The sequence below is a fragment of the Larimichthys crocea genome, chromosome XXIII, assembly GCF_000972845.2.
Source record: "Larimichthys crocea isolate SSNF chromosome XXIII, L_crocea_2.0, whole genome shotgun sequence".
In the NCBI taxonomy this organism is placed as follows: Eukaryota; Metazoa; Chordata; class Actinopteri; family Sciaenidae; genus Larimichthys; species Larimichthys crocea.
The window spans coordinates 6,473,044-6,490,877 of NC_040033.1; the positions used below are offsets into that span (position 1 = coordinate 6,473,044).

Genomic DNA, 17,834 nt, shown 5'->3' on the forward strand with positions numbered 1-17,834 from the left:
TTATGTTTTATAATAAAAAAAGGACAATATGTTTGTACGTAAAATATTTAAAAAGTAACAAACTATTGATAAATGTGTTGGAATAGGGATTACAATATTCGTTTAAGCACGGAGTACCTGAAACTGTACTCAAATAAAGTACTAATTATACTTAGTTACTGTCCTCTGCACCACTGAAGGTATTTCCATCATGAATTCCACAAAAAAAAAACATCACATGAATGTTTCTTTTATTGCAAACATATTTTAAGCTTTGAGAATAATAATTTGTATCTAATACTGTCTGAATAGCTTAAAAGTTATCTTACATGTTACCACAGAAACTTCATTTTCAGAGGTTATAATTCATCTTCATTCAGTCCTTTTGACACATTTACACATATAAAGATCTCACGTCACACAGGAGCATGTTAAAATATCAAAGTACAAGGCATAGGATGGTTGGCTTCACAGAGTGTGGATGAAGTTTATAAAATAAATAAAAGCTTTCGTGTTATATTATTTGTTTTAATATTATCTGTCTTCCTCTGAATCCTCACACCACCAGCTGGCATGATGGGCGTATTGATATGTTTTAAAAAACGTCACTAAACTCGCACTCGCCTGTCACTGCACTGAATCACTTGTACCATTAACTACTTACGATGCATTACCTCATCTCGAGTTTTAAGATAGGCAGATGTCTTCATAGATATTTGATCTTCTTTGAGTGAGAGAAAATCTGACCTTGGTTTGAAAATGTAGAATCAGAAATTCCAGTTTTCCTTTTAACAAATTAATTTCTCTCATTATGTTTGTTGTTTTCTACCAGAGGGGCTCTACCCAACAGAGACTTTTATGTACACAGAATATCCATCAATGTGAGCTGTCATTCTTGCAGAAATAGTTTTGCACCCTGAGAAAGAGCTGCTCTTTCTCGAGGGATGAATGGTGATCATGACTGTGTTACTAAATAGACTCATGCGGAGGGCCGTCTTGTAGAAGCCTCGTGTGCCAAGTTTGTGAGGGTTGAATGCCTTTGTTTTTTTTTTGGAGGGCCCCCGAAAAGAACTGGACTCAAGCTGTTAACCTAACCCCTTGTAAGGCAACAATGACTTCTGCATTAACAAAACTGTAAAAAAAACAATGAACACAGATGCACTTCCTTACAGTTAACTCTAAACAAATCTACATTTTTACATTTGCATTTTGCCTGCAGTCAAAACGTACGTAATGCTCCGCTGAGTTCCTCAGTTTCACATGAGGTCGTTAGGAGAAGTGAAAGCAACCGTCCCGTGGTGGGAGGACCCATAAAACATACAAAAGGCATGAATTTTAATTAAGTGTTTGCCAATTTCACACAACTTTCCCAATAGGAAGTTTTAGTACAGCAAGGTCATTTGTCTTCTTTTAGATAAAGACATGACTTGTTCCCTCCATCGCAGGCTGAGCTGCAGACTCCCACATTCAATAAGACTTCAGTCAGCTGTCTGACTGAACCCACACACGTCATCTTACGGAACGGGTCAGATATGACCTCGAATGACCCCTAAAACAAAGCTTTCTTTGCCCCCCATCACGTGGCAACAAGAGCGGTGAGATGATTCAGTGATCAACATAATGGCAACACTCAATGCTCGGCTCTACATACATCAAATTATTTGTTTATAAAGTAAATAAGCTATACATTACAAGCTACATCACTAATACACATTATTATACAGACAAAATCAATTTCACCGACATCCATAAAGGCAGCATTAAGTTCTCACTTTGGTGGAGAGTGTTGTAAAATGATAATGACACATATTTCTTTTATGTTCTTTAATTTAACAGTCGTCCAAGAACCAAGTGAAACTGCTTAAAAGCTTAATTATTCTTACTTAAATCAGGAAGATTCTGGACTAAATTTGCCCCCATGACTTTAATTCTTTCATCTTTAATGGTGGCAAAACTTCACAGGCTTAGAAAACCCGTGCGGTCTAGCATCACTTGGATCTCAGAGTACTCTCACGCCAAAGAACCGACTGCATGTCACAGCAACAAAACAGGAATTATTCAATGAGTTTCAAGCTGGTGTTTTTTTACAAACAAAAACCAAAAAAAAAAAAAAACCTTCCTAAATGCTGGTGGAAATCGCACCATAAACAATCATACACAAAGCTTTTGTGACAGCTTCCTGCGTTCCCACAGGAATAAAACACCAGTGCAGTAACGCTGTGGGTAACACTTCAGGGAGCACTTTAAAGGAGAAAAACAACAGGCTTTGCAGATGCATCATATATCTCCTGGAAAAACAGGCCGATCTTGGAGGTCCACTGGAGAATAAAAGCAAAAGATAAAACAACTGAGATAGAAAAGAAGTAGGTTCATGTGCAGTCCTCTCAGCTCTGGTTGCAGTCACACTCCACACCACAGACATCGATATGTTTGATGCTATTCAAACTCTTTTGAAGTGGTCAAGCCGCACGTTCTGAAGTCTCTCCAACTGTTTGCATCTGCCTACAGACAGACGGACCTCCGTTGATGCTGCCACAGATTGCGTTAGAACACCTGAAGGCCGGTCAGGATCCCGTCATGTTTCTTTTCTTGACACGCTCAAGTAATGAGGCACACTGGTGACGTCGCTTAAAGTGAGAAAAACTGAAATGGAGGTCAAGAGTAAGCAGCAGCAGCATTTACTTGGAGCAGCTATGTGCAGCGTTGCATAGCTTCGTTCCCGTCTAAGAGTACATAGTCCTCAATGATAGCTTCATATATCCATCAGTGGGCATCGGTTCCTCATTCCAGGATGTCAGTTTCAAATGGGACCAGGTGGTAGTAGGAAAGGTTGGTGACATACGCTTCTGTTTCCTCATCGCAGACGTCTGCTTCCATTGGCAAAAACTCTGTTCCATCCTCATATCTGGAAGTAAGATTAAAGGGACATTACTCAAAGGACAGGATAACCCTGTCTAGTCTAACTAAGGAAAAGTGCGGCGCGTTTGATTTAACGCCTTGTCTGAATTGTCTACATCAACCCATAGAGACTTTATTTGCTTGTACAAGGTCAGAGCACCGCTGTTATGTAATTTCAGCTGTTTGAGAGCGATGCAAAGACTTGTTTTGTGTCAAGTACCGAGAGGAATGTGTTTCTCTTTTGCTTCCCACACACGCCCAGGGAAGGAAGAGGTGCACAGACACACTTCCTGTAAGGGATTGAGGGGTCCTGGGGTTGGGTCACATCCACATCAACTTCAAAACACTTACTGTACACTCAAGAGCAAACAATGACATTTTTGTGGGAAGACAAGCAGGTAGCTTGCTTGCTGGCTCGTGGCCTACAGAGTAATCTATGAAAAAACAATATGACAAAGACTGACGGAAGCAAGAGTGGTCTTAATACTAACGTATGTTCCACAGAGTCGGTGGACGAGGGTCTCTCTTTTTCTTCGGGGAGGCTGTGATCAAATACGATGGTTTCCGTATTGGCAAGACAGAATCCATTGGACCGCATGATTTCTAAAAGGTACAGAGTGCAATATTGGATCAGCTGTGAAGTCATCGTGGCATTGAGGATGTCAGCAGTGGAGTCATGTTTGTGTATACTAGATATATACCTGATATCTTGATTGGACTCTGAAAGCATGGCTGGATTCTGTGGACTTTGTCGTTCCTCAGCACCTGATCCAGCGGCGATCGCTCAAAGAAAGTCAACATGACCTCTGACCTGGAATACTGTGGAGTCAAGTTTTCAGTCACTGAGTCCATGTAGTTGTAAGTTCCAAACATCCAAACATCCACCTTTGACCCACAAGCAAGACGTACCATGAAAAAAAAAGTGAATATGCTAAGAAAGGGTAATAGATGAAGGACAGACCTTGCATGGCATGTTGATCGCATTCTTCAGTAGTCTTTCCACCTCGTTCAGTTTCTCCTCGATGTCATTTGCCTCTTTGATTTTTACCAGCCCTGAAACAAACAATAACATGAACATGCCCCATCACTCACTGCACGTTGATGCCCCACCACATGCAGCTGCAACCCTATTTATTATTTCACACCTGCCTCTCAATAGCCTGAGTCCTTCAATGCAGCACAACAGTATTGGTTACTCCAGCCTAGAGCAGGGCTGGCCAAAAGTTGGTCTGCCATAAGGTTCGATTTGTTTTTTCTAGCAAATAAAATGTACAATTAATTTTAAAATATATGATAAATGTAGGAATGTTATGTTATACACTGTATGTAGGACACTGGTACCATTTCGCCTTTTAGCTATACAAAACAATAGCTGTGGCCAACCTTTAAGTTTCAGCTTTGGCCTTCCAATGGGAAAATAAGGTTCAGCACCCCTGGCCTAGAGAATGACATTAAAAAATTCCAAAATCAACACTAGACTAAAGGGACTGACGTACAGAGAAACTGGCCCACAATCCAAAAAGTTTATTGTTGAACTATTTCTGTGCCTGTGCAATAAAAAGTTTAAAAAAGGGCAGCTGCTATGACCTTTCCTGCCTCCAGGCTGTAATCTGTCCAGGGGGGTGAGGACACAAAAAGCCAGACAGGTCTTGTCTTGAAAAAGGTTGGCATAAATGCAAGTGAAAAGGTAGTCTATTTAATACAGTAACCTTTTTATATACAATGCCCCCTGATATTTACCCCGAGTACCTCGCTGCCGGTGTGACTGCAAACATTTGTACAAGAGCGGTAATAACAGGAAAGTAATAACAGTGATACGATGTCTGTGATAACATGTTAATCCTGCACAAAAATAGGAATGCAATCTAAGAGGTAGTGGGAGTGTAAAATCAGCAACTTTTAGCCAAACGAGACTGCCGCCTATGTGAGCGAGCAGTCAGCAAGAGCATCATTTACTACCGTGCTGACAAAGGGACGTGGTGAGAATAATGATGAAGACTGTAGCCGCACTGATGAGGCTCTGTCTACTGTACTGAAGTCACACGGCGGTTACTGTTACATGGAAGTACTGAGTAAGAGAGCCTAAAGCAACACTATGCACATTCACAGTCTCATCCATTTATAATGGCCAGCAGTGAAGACGTCATACCCACAGGGATGTGAGGAGTGATCAGGCTGCTAAATCATCACTAGGAACAAAGTGAGACTCACACCCAGTCTGAACCACATACTGCCGGACGCTGGATCATGTTCTTTTGTTTAACCTTAAAGACCTGTTTGTCAGTTTTCTCTGTAGCCAGATTATACGTCTTACAATGATCTGTTGTGTTGTTTTGCCATAACCACAGACAGTATGTAATATGGATGTTGTATCCATGACGTCACCCACAGGTTTAATGGGGCAAGTTAATGGGGCGGTCGGTAGCGTTGTGGGTTAAGCAGCCGCCCCGTGTGTGGAGGCTATAGTCCTCGCTGCAGCTGGCCCTGGTTTGAATCCCGCATCGGACGGCTAATTTACTGCGTGTCACTCCCCTTCTCTCTGCTCCCTGCTTCCTGTCTATCTTCAGCTGTCCTATCAATAAAGGCATAAAAGGCCCATAAAAATAATCTTTTAAAAAAAAGTGAGTAAGTTAATGTCTGTGTTAAATGAAGACAAACGTGATGCAAGTTGAAAAACGTTCAGACTGAACAAAACTGAACCTGTAGGATACCAGAAGTGGCTGACATATTTAAATAAAGACACAAATATTGGAAAACCATTGTGTGAGTTCAATCTATGTCTCTGCAGTGCGTGCCATTTTGTGCAAACGGTTGATTCTCATGGTCGATTTGCAGATTTGTTCCCAAAGATAGAGCCTTGATGAGCTCTAAGGCAGTGTCATTTAGGAGAATCTTAAACGGAAACACCGCCTGGATGATAACTTCACCACAGAGACTTTAAACCACACCCAGTCTTGTTAGCTGTTATCCTTGTAAACAGATTGGGGAAAGTTTATGTGCTGCCATGTTGGAGTGATAACATTATGAATCAAGTGCAAACATTTATTGGGCGCAGGCACACAAAGCTCCCACGGCGCACATGGAAACAGGGTGGGATTAGGAAGAATGTATTATCATATGTTATCAGAGAGATCCAGTGTTTTATGTGCCATATGTCAATATTTCCAAAGTCAGAATTAAACAATCGCCTTGGTAAGGATGATGAGCGTTGGATTTTCACTGCATAAAACGGCAGGCTGTGTAGAATACTAAGATATAACAGATCTGTCGGATATGCTAAAGAGAAATGTGTGGTTATTGTTGCGACAGCTTGGGTTTTGGTTGCGCAAGACTTCATCGTAGTAGCAGTTTTTTTTTTTTTTCAATTAGAGACAGCACATACATGCTGGCTGCCATCAGATGGGTAAAAAAATATCAGCATAACCAAGCTGTTGTGAACGGCAGATGCTGGTTAGAATCAGATATTAATCTTTACTCTGCCTTCCGGCCATTCTTACCATAATCACAATAAAACCATATCTTATTCTGTGAGATCACACATGACTACAGGTCGGATAATGCGTAATGCATAATGCACAAAACTCAGGTGTGTACTTGCTGGCTTGGTCCAAGCAGGCGGGTGATACAGAATGCAATCAGTCCTGACAACGAAATTGCAGTGACACCCCTCCAGGTCCTACTTTACCTCTCCTCCCACTGTGGCACGGGGTAAATCACCAGTTCCATCTCCAGAAACAAATGTAAAAAAATCTGTGTACATTTCAGTTATGTTTGTTACAATTACAGGGTTGTCCTCTGGAAATCGTCTTCAAAGACACTTTTTTTTCCCCCTACCAGGCTTCGTAAGTGTATTTCAATTTCCTGTGACAGAGTCTATTTCCTGCATTAACTTCCTGGCTACAGCGGTGCTTGAGCGTATTATTCAACATTTTCTATCTATCTTTTTGAGATTATTCATTTAGCATCTAGTAAATCTAACTGTCCTACAAACCTTCATCTTCACTTCAGAGAATACTATTCTGCTGAAAAACTATTTGAGCTGGGAGGGGGCTTTTGATTGTTTATTTACAGCCTTATCTCCTCTTTGGAAGATCTGTGGAAGTCTCTGCTTAGTACAACAAGTTACCAAAGCGTAAACAATAAGAGTAACTACATAGATACCGCATGAAATTTTAGTGTCTGTGCCTGCCTAGTCATTTTTGTGATTGCAAAGTTTCGCTGCTGTTCTACCGCTTTTAACTGAAACAACACATGTAGAAGTAGGAACTCGCCTGAGTTCAAGTCATCCTCGGTCACATTATCTAAACAGTCAATCGGAGATGTTGTAAGCAGCAGCTATTTCGCAGCTATCTTCGGCATGGATCTGATAAGCACATGTCAGCGGCCCCGCGCTTTATCGTCTAACCACTAAACCCTCCGCTGTTTTCGCCAACGTGTTATTTCTGGACGCCTCCGTCAACAAGCTGAGCACATCAAACCTCAGTAAGCAAACATGTCTACGAGAACGTCATATGCTGTATACACACATTACTGTACAAGTACCAGTGTTTCAGTGTCTGTGGCTCTGTTGTAAATCACTACCATGTGCGTTTATTAAGTTTCTATTTTCTAACAGTAAAATCAATGTTTTACCATGACCACATACCAGAAAAGTCATGAGTAATCAAATTAAAAGACGTAGTAATTGCAGAGTTGTTCTCTCGATTATACAACCATTTCACATTTCAAGTTATCAACCTAACCAGCTGTTCACTGTAGCTTTATATTCTAGCATAAGACAGCACATGAAACATCAAACATGACTCGCCTGTGAGCCAATCAGAGAGTTTTCAAGTGGTCATAATATAAAAGTAGAATCCATAACACATGATCTATTGCCCCTCCTTTAATAAATGTGTAAATCAGCACTTTGGAGAAGTGAATGACTGTAAGAGGGAGTGTGTTTTTCGGACACATCCTGAGTCAACGTGCCTGTGTGGAATCCAGCTCACATGGAATGTGAGCAATCACTTCCTGTCTGTGTTCACTCCAGGGTCACATGTAAGGTAAGCGTTACAAGGCCTTCACAGACCAGTGGGACTAAATATGGCAAGACCACTCCTTACCCAGTCACCGTCTCTCTCTCCCTCTCTCTCATCATGACATCAGTCTGAGAGCTCTGCATGTCTTCCTTGTTGCCTAGGCGCAGCACCCGAAACAGGAAAACATGAGCAGAATCTGGAGCAAAGTGGACTGAGAAAAGGCCAGAGCTACATTTTTTTCACAAGGACTTTCAATCAGAGTGGCAATTGAAAGGGATGCAAATGAAATATTGAACAGAAGTAGGAATTAAGGAAAGGCCATTAGGGGGATGTTATTAACTTTGTGGCTTGCTATCCATCAATGAACTTGTCCAAGTGGCTTTAGTCACTAAAGTAACTCTGATGACTCCTTCAGTGCTCTAGTTTAACTTTTTGGCTATAATCAAGGTATGAAGAGTGAAAAAGAAAGAAGTGAAAAGTGAGTCATGAGATCCGAAATGTCTCTTCCCAAAAAATGCACTGTGCACTACAACGGCAGCGGCAGAGCAGCGAGCTGTCAACAACCTCGTCAGCTATTTCAGTGCATGGGCAGGAAGCTTTCCAGTCGCCTCTAAAGGGATGTTTCCAAAACATTCGTATAGGCTCAGCGGATAGAGACAAAAGGGAAGTGTCAAGGAGACTGTGTGTGTGTGTGGCGGGGGAACATACACACAGAACAGGCTGTGAGCTCTGCCAAAACTTGTTGGCAGTACCACAGCACCACAGTGTCAAGGATCCAGACTCTAAAGGCCATAGGTTTGGGTTACATATGGCAAAAGACATGGCCTCTACAAAGCCCTGCACAAAGCTTTGCTGTAGAGTTTTACCAGATGGCACAGCTGAGCAGCTTTTTCATCAATTATAATCTTCAAACATGTCAATAAAGTTATTTTTGGTGTTGATGTTTAGCGATAAACAAGATTTTCTTTTAGTGAATGGTCACTTTAACTTACTATTTAAAACTTATAAAGACTTTTTTAATTGAATCCTGTTGTGTTTCTATAACACCGCTGTGTCACGTGTCTCCAAATTGTCAGCTTTAAGCATACGAATGAAAACTCACCAAATCTGTACTGGATAACGGGCGACATATCTCAGTAAAGCAGATGTGTTGCTGATGACTTTGCCTTCGTGTGAAAGCGCTGGCTTCAGAACTAGTTGTCGGTTTCTGAGAACCAGATAATTACTGCCCAAACACTCCTCCTAAAGAGTCGTGATGCGTCAGATGCAGAGAGAAAATGTACACAGAGAAGTCGGTGTCGGGTGTTTACCCATGGGGAATCCAACTTTTTAAGGCCACAAAGAGGTAAAAGTCAACCTTACAGGACACACAGCCTTTTAGCTCCCAAATATTGACAAGGATTTGGAAACGTGCTGTCAGCATGAAGGTCTTGTGGTCTACAGGCTATGTGATAGGTCTGCTAATGTGGCTTCCTAAAGTGGACTTTGTTAAATATTAACCCGTCGAACGGGAGCATGTAAGTCTAGTTTAACCCTGAAAGCAATTAGCCTTAAACCCATAATGATTAACGAGACTATGTTTTCTTGTTGTTGCATCGTTTTAAGGCTAACAAGAAGAAATTCTGCAGGCATGAACAACATTTTACTCTTGAGCATTCACAACTTGGGACATTTTCCTGATCTGCTAGAGCCAAAGATGCAAACTTACAAAACAAAAGTCCAAAAAAAGTGATAACCAATGATATAGTAGCTGTATTGAGGTGCACTTGCATTGCAGAAAAGTGAGGAAGGATGTTGGTGATACTATTTTTGCCAAATATTTCCAAGTTCCAGCTTCTCAATAAAAAAAATAGCAGTTCAGATGAGGAGAATGTTAAGGGGGCCCCAAGTCACCGCCCGTGCACATGCCCCCACATTTTGTAGCTACGCCTCTGATCAGAATTTAACCCTGAACATTTATATTAAAAATATATTATTTGTGATACTCTGATACTGTATTAAATGCTCTATCATCACTTCCCGCCATATAACTGTCACATTTCCCCTTCATACCAACCTTCTATCAGTGGACACTTGGAGAGGTCTCTTCTGTCCTCAGGAAAGGACTCTACCAGTCTTTTAAACAGCCGCCCAAGATCGGAATAACTCCGATGCAAGTATAAAATGTTCCTGTCAGACCACTCTGTCCTTATCTCGAAAAACTCCTCTTCCTCTCCCCGCTGGCTGATGATGAGCCTCCGGATCCCGTTGACCCAGCAGTCCCGGACAAACATGTTGACCAGCGACGTGCCTTCAAACACAGCCGATGCCATTCCTCAGACGTCAGTCCAGCATGCTGGGTGGGGAGGGTCGGCGGGCAAACAGAAGGATTCAAGGCCACAAATAAAAAGAAAAAGAAAATCTAATATACAGAAATGTGACAAACAAGTAAAGACAACTTCGGCAACTTTTTTTCGGCCAGTCTACCCTGAGCGCAGGCTGTGCGTAAACAGGAGGGGAGGATGATGATGATGATCGCTCAGCCCATCACAGGCGTAATCTCAAACGTGGCATGGTTTGAGGAAAAAATAGACTCAGATTTAGAGTCACAGATACCGCCTCCGCAAAATAGATTTGGCTGTATCGATCCAACAAGTTTATTTTTTTCCCTCTCTCTCTCTTTCTCTCTAAAGGAAAATTGCACCATTCCTCAAAGTTAAGTCCCTCCTCCAGTCAGTTAGTTTCCTAAATCCAGGACATTTCACTCCTCGCTGTCTGGAGAAGCAGTTGCTCCTCTTTCAGCACCGTTTCCTCCCCTCTCCTTCTTCCCTCCTTCCTTCCTCCCTCTTTGACAACAGGGTATTATTATGCAAAGAATGCAAAAAAAGGGGATGCAATGGTTACCCATCTCCTTATTTATAATCCTTACTCAAACATAGTTTGTATTAACCCTGGAATGATGCCACTGCCACATCTGTCCTCAAGTCAGTACACTTAATCTTGAAATGAGATGTTTGGAGATAACCACAGTAGGAAAAAAAAAAATCGGACTAAATTGCAATCTCATAGAAGCCAACAACTCAAATCCAGCAGCTCTTCTGCCAGATAAGGAGCATTAACGCTTGCCTATGCAAGATTCTCAATTTCTGACCTCACATAACTTCACAAAATACCATATTTCAACCAAAAGAAACATGCACTGCAGCCTGTTTGTTTCCTACCAGAGTGACCAAAAATAAGGAGCCTATTTTTCTCTGGGTTGCAGCGCACTAATGTTTCACTGAGTGGAGAGGCAGAGGAGCTTTACAGGAAGTCCTGGCCAAGTCAAGTAATGACAGTTCAGCTGTAATTAACTACTGCACCTTTGGCAAAGGACTGTCTTGCAAACTGTTCTGGTAAAAGCAATTCATAGCAATACAGTTCAGGAAATAGAATGTTGATTGCAAGTAAAAGCATGCTGTAAAACACTCCTGACCCGGTCATGCACATAAATCTGCACAGAAAAGGGAGAATTGTTCTGTTGAGATCAGAGAAAGCGGTCCTGCTGTTAATGTGCACATTGCATCTTATGAGGTAGGGCAGATGGTCGCCGCATTCATGGACCTTTTGAGCCTGCGGTCGTGCCTTTATGTGAGTATTTCACTCACACTTGGCAAATGTAAGGACTCCAAACAGGTCAATGCAGCCAATCAGGGAAATACAAAGTCAATTGGTCACATGATAGTTTCATATTCAGCTGTTCGACTCCCTGTAAACTGTCTGCATTTGGAAGATGTAGTTTAGAAAATAGGCAAATAGATTCTGAAGATCTAGACTCAGTAAGAAATACCCGCTTTGTCATGTTATTTCGCAGTTATTATTATCTGTGTAATGTATTTTTGTACATTGTAGTGGAACTAGAACTAGAGTCATGGGGCATGTCATCTAAAAACCAGATTTGTAATCGTTGCTCATAAACATTGCCTAATATATTAAAAATGTCTTTAAAATTCAGAGCAGCCAGCAGCATGATCCTGGTATCTTGTATTCAGAATGGAGATGAAGATGAATTGCTCGCTTTAAGAGAATAATGCATGACTCATAATAAACATGTTTTATTATCAGGCTTTCAGTGTCATTCTGCAGTAAACTCTTTTGGATTGCCATTATTCCTCGCCAGCAGTTAAGTGATTTGAATATTGAAGATTATATCAAAGAATGTTATGAAGCACTGCATTAATGGATTATTATATTATCATTCATCTCAGCGGTTGTTTACAGCGAGAAAAGAATCATATTACATAGAGCTCCTTCAGATATTGCTGTCCCCACAGTACCAACCATTAACCTGAACCTTTATAATAGCGGAAATTATACAGTGGGGAGAAAATTGCTGTGATGCACTGTAATATTAAAGTAGCTCAGACCTGACCACTGCATGTTGACTTGGCATGTGGTGGTTGAGGTGTGAGATGCAGAAACCTTTTCCAGAGACAGAGCTGCATCCCTCCCCCTTAAACTTAACAGTCCATCTACTATTGGCTTGAAGTCCATGTTTTATGACTTAACATCAAAATAAAAAAGACAAAAGAGAAATCCAGCAGCCAATTAGTCTAAAGTTGACATTCCAAAATGATCTTTGGCCTTGAATGAACTGAAACCTGACAATGATTAAGTTCTATATAAATTAGGTCCAAACTAACTTCTTTGCCATTCAGCTGACTGTTTTGTTTTTGGCACCATGAACAAAATAGATTTGTGGTTTTAAAGTAGCTCCGCGTCTGAAAGGTTTCAAGTTGCAAAATGAAATAAAACAAGACTATGAGTCTGCAGCCAAGCAAACAGCTTTGTGAGGTGGCGTCTTGAGCAAGATACTAACATCACCACGCTAATATACTTACAATGACAATGTCGATGTTTGGTACCTACAGTGTTTTCGATGGTCATGGTCATAGTTTACCATGTAAGCACACTAAAATTTGCTTATTAGCACTAACATTACATTAGTTACCGATATGAGGGTTCATCCTCCGGGCACTATGAATGTCTGTACAAAAATCTGTGACAATCCAACTGATAGTTGTTGAGATATTTCCCTGAAATGTAAAAATGTCAACATCATGGTGGCGCTAGATGAAAAATCAGGGTGGAAATCATCAAAGTCAGTAGGAGTCATCCTCTGGGGACAATGAATCTTTAAAGATAGCTTCAGTCTGGTACAAGAGTGTTGGACAGCGCATCCAAAACTTTAAAGTGTTAGAAAAACAATGAAGCTCATCCTGTTGTGAAAGTCGATGTAGTTCGATTTTTTTTTAAAGTGTGGAGATGCTGTGTGCTGCACATTACGTTTTAAGTATGAATGATCAGAGAATGATTGCATTAGACAGAGAAACCGCTTCAGTATTATCAGAAACCCCCCGCCCCCGTTCTCCTCCTGTGTAATAATAGGATCTGTCTGTTTTGAGCAGGGCTTCAATCTGTGGTTTAGCCACATTTACAGAGTCAGCACATTCTATCTCAATACCCCATTCCAGTATAATTCCTCTGAAAGAGTAAACTTTAAATGGAAAAATAGACGTTTTGCCCATTCATCCTTAAAAGCTTTCTCATGCAAAATTCTAAACACATTTGTCTCTCATTACAGCAGAGCCAAGGCCAAAACTCTGCGGTAGAAAGTACGAAGGCAAGAGGAATTGTTCAGGGTTGGTTTGTTTGATGAGGCACTGATGGTGTCACCAGATAGACGACGGTTGATTTGTGCTCAATTGTCCTCGCAGGATAGAAAGATATGAAGAAAAATCCAAATTGAGGAGGCATTTTGCTACTCTGCACTTTTAACGGACTAATTTAGGATTAACTAAAGCAACTGGGTTTAGGTCTAAAATATGATTTTGGATTAGCATGAGGATTAATTCAGGATTAGCTCAGGATTAAGAATTGTATATGACTACATTTATAAGGCTAGGAGTTATGGCACAAGGGTTAGGGGTTTTAGCGTAACGTGTGAGACGTCTTTGGACAGACGCTTTATTGGACAGTGATAGCTGCAGAGATGGACAAGAAATTCAGGAAGACAGAGAAAGAGGGTGACCTGCAGCAAAGAACCCAGGCTGGAATCAAACCTGGGTCGCTGCAGGCTTTAACCTTGACACACAAGGTGCCCCATGTGTTTCTTGCCGAGAGTTAAACGAAAAAATAATGAGAAAAGCCTGTTAAATATGAACCTGGAGCCAGGAAACAATTAGTTTAGTTTAGCAGAAAATTTGAAAACAGCAATGAACAGTCAGCCTGGCTCTAGGCAAAGTTAACACTACCCAATAATGCTCATAATGAACTCATTAATTAACCTTGTGTCTTCCCGGAGTCTCAGATGGTTGCCTGGTTACCTCACAGTGAGAACAAGACTTCATTAAGTCACAGTGTCCAGTTGAGAAACAGTTGAGCCTCGTATTCATAGTCCTCATAAAACTGCAACCTAATTAAACAAGATGTAACAAGTAAATTAAATGACTATAAAATCAGGCTGTTTCCACCTGCTTCCAGCCTTTATGCTAAGCTAACTGTCTCCTGGCTCCAGCTTCATATGTAATGGGCAGATATGGGAGTAGTATTGATCTTCTCATGTCACTCAGAAAAATAGTGAATAAGCAAATTTCCCAAAAGAACTGATTTTGGGGCACTTGGGGGCAGCATAAACAAGCTGTAACAACAACATCGACATATTAAATACTGTCTTTTAGCTCTGTTTTAGGTCTCTACCTATGACTAACTAACTATACAACATCACACGTTGCTGATGTTTATCTTGTAACTTGGGTGGTGGATCTACAGCGTGGTTAAAGACTGACATTTGGGACCGTGATTATCACCCAAGTAACATTTTACACCCATGTTTTATGCAGCTGAGGAGGAAAATGAGAGCTTCTACAGCTCTTGTATTTTAATTTGTCACTCCCTAAATGCCAGACTCCAAAGTGCCACACCCTGGACCTGCAGCGATGGTGTTAACACAGATGTTTCCAATCAAGCAGATTACAAGAACATCTGTAGATGTCTACTGTACATTAAAATCACCTGATGACGGACGACAACATGATGAGAAAAGTTACTCCGCTTCAGTTGTTCTGTTATAATGTAAACTTGCTCCTTGATGCCTCCCCACATAAATTTCAACCTCTGTCAAGGCCATATGCTTAGGTCGTACTCCCAAACCTGCATCTTTGCCCTTGTAAATCCAATGTCGGCCCCCTATTCTTTCAGATAATCAAACATCAGAGGCTCACGAAGAAAAACTGTTCAGCATGAAAGAGCAAAGAAAGAAAAACATAAAGATGGACACATCTGTCAGGGAACAAAGAACATCTGCGTTGATGGAAGCAGGCGTTCCCTCTTCATTGAGAAGCATTGTGAGCCGTGGCAAAGCTTCACTCAGAGGAAGTCATTCCGAGCCATAACTCTGTGCTCGTCCACATTGGCAAACAAAACACAATGAAGAGTGCAGGGGCTGAGGTGACAGTGGGTTAGCGAACTGCCTTAGTGTTTTTAACAGGCTGTATAATGGACTGTGGTTGTCTTCACAGCGCATCTGTTGGACCTCATGTTTTATGGCTCCATCCATATTGTGTCTCCAGTGAAGCTTGGAGAGCAGAGGCCCTCTAAGAGTCAAGGCAGACTTAACGTCTGCTTGCTTTATTTCCTCTCAATGGAAATCCAAGTTCCAGCTACAAGGCTCATAAATCAGATCTGTAGGTTTGAGGCATCAAGAAATTCATGCAGTTGTCTCTGTGAATGTTGTACGATCGGTAATGTTCTCACAGTTTTAGTGCACGCACTGGCATGAAATGACAATTTTATGGTTTTGTGTTTGTAGACTGTGACATTAATGTCAATAATTCTAAACGTGGCTTGTTCTTGCCAATGTGCACTTATTGCAACACTAAGTTAACCCCTTAAACTTTTGAATTTTTGCCTCAATTTTCCTTTGACTTAAAAAACTTTGTCCATTAGATCATCTAGAAATGTTATATTCTATCCCATAACCCTCAATCTGACATACGGGACACATGGGATCTTCATTGTCTGTCCCAATGCTTGACCACACAAAATGAGTTTGTAAAGACATATTCATCAATGGAGAGTTTCAGGATGACGGAAAGTTTGACATTTTTGCTTAGTTTAGATTAGTTTAGCATATCTTACGAGGGAAGCAGCTGGCTAGTTCGAAGTTAATAAAATCCATCTACCAGCACCTCCACAGCTCACGAACAGAACTTTTTCACAGCAGGTTTACTTATCATGTTTATTTAACCCGTATAAAAACTGAAGTGAAAAAAACTAAAGATTGAGGTTTTACAGGGGATGATGTGTCGGCTTTCTTGGTTGGGAGCAGTAACTTTCTAGAGTCTCAGCTGGCTGCCTAGCAACCTCACACACAAGATTCGATTGATCTTCACATCTATCTCTCGGCAAGAAAGTGAATAAGCGAAATTCCCAAAAATGTCCAACTATTCCTTCGAGGTTCATGACTTTCAGAGTAAACCACCATGTTCAAAATTGGTCTGCAGTAAAAAAAAAAAAAAACATAAAGCAAGAAAAAGCATATAGCACAAATCATCTTTACAAACTGGCCAACATTATAAATCAGAAATTGTATGACGTACAGTCAGACAATGACTGAACAGCAGCACACGACATTAACCACATGTACAGGTGCATGATTTACCGGGCACACTGGGACACAGGTCTCAACTAATGGAATAGCTAATGTCTCCATGACCGACACTTTAATCTGTGGTGAGACCTCCAGCTTGCAACTTTACCATATAAATCTGGGATACACTGTACAGCAGAAGGTCCAAACGGTGAGTAACAGCCCCCTGTATGTACTGTACACACATATATTTATATCAGACAGGCTCAAGAAAAACCCTTTAAATTTTTATGTTTATGTGTATATAGTTTCATAATGTGAAATCAAAGGGAACATTTTACAATTTTTAATCTTGGCTACACCAAGCAAAGACATAATTAAAACACATGATGATAATGATAACACCTGCAGGACTGTCATCTGCCAGAAGCATTTGTCCCATCTGCCAGGATGTCAACATTAATGCTGCGATATCTACACCCCTCCATTACTCTCACACTGCTGTGAACAAGCAACCACAGGTGCCTCACAATAACACGATTTACTGCTTCATATAAAACTGTCAAGTGTGGATAATAACCCATCCCTTGAATGCGCTTGCATCCCCGAATGTCATGTGATTTCACCGAGTTTTCTTCCAAAACATGATTTCATGCATTTTATTTGCAACTTTTGACGTTGCAGCATGATGTCTCAGCTCTGTCTGATTGTGCTTTGAATTCTATACGAGGCAATGCGGTAAATCAGATGTGGTGTCAGATTTTGTGCTTTCACTTTTGAGAAGGATTAGACGTTCTGATGAGTATCATAAGGCACAGCTTGCAGTCACACGTATGTGCTAGAAACTTGCATAGCTCAGTATGAGCACAGTGTAAATTAAACCTTATGTCGCTGTACTTCCATGGCAAAATATGCTTCTTCTCTCATCTGGCTTCTTTTTGCAGGGTGAAAAAGTGAATTTCATCTTTAACATATAATAATATAAATTTTATCATACTATTTGTCTTGTGCACAACACAATCTAACTTCTTGTCCATTTAACAATACAATAATACAATAAAAACATATATTATAAATATAGGAAACTGTTCTGCAAGTAAATGTTTGAAAATGTGCCTGTCATGACAACACTGTTTCATTAATTGATGGAGGATACATGGGATGCAATATTGCAGTTTCAATAAATTCAAATACTTTTCTGCAGAATCAATCACAACTCAAGTTACAGTTAAGTGGCCTGCAATTACGGGAAACTACGGGAAACTTTAATGTCGAATGAAATACAATGCACACACTGTACAGGGATTATGGGTGAAATATACATATAC

The 17,834-nt window shown here is 40.7% G+C and overlaps 1 protein-coding gene across 1 annotated transcript; it reads right to left on the minus strand.

Moving 5' to 3' along the window:
- Positions 1 to 817: 817 nt before the first annotated feature.
- pxdc1b (PX domain containing 1b) lies at positions 818 to 10,683 on the minus strand. The gene is made up of 5 exons (XM_010756538.3): positions 9,955 to 10,683; positions 3,839 to 3,930; positions 3,579 to 3,696; positions 3,369 to 3,480; positions 818 to 2,884 (listed from the first exon to the last, which is right to left on the minus strand). The coding sequence occupies exons 1-5, from the start codon at positions 10,208 to 10,210 to the stop codon at positions 2,761 to 2,763; spliced, it is 702 nt and encodes a 233-aa protein (XP_010754840.1). The 5' UTR covers positions 10,211 to 10,683; the 3' UTR covers positions 818 to 2,760.
- Between the last annotated feature and the right edge of the window lie 7,151 nt (positions 10,684 to 17,834).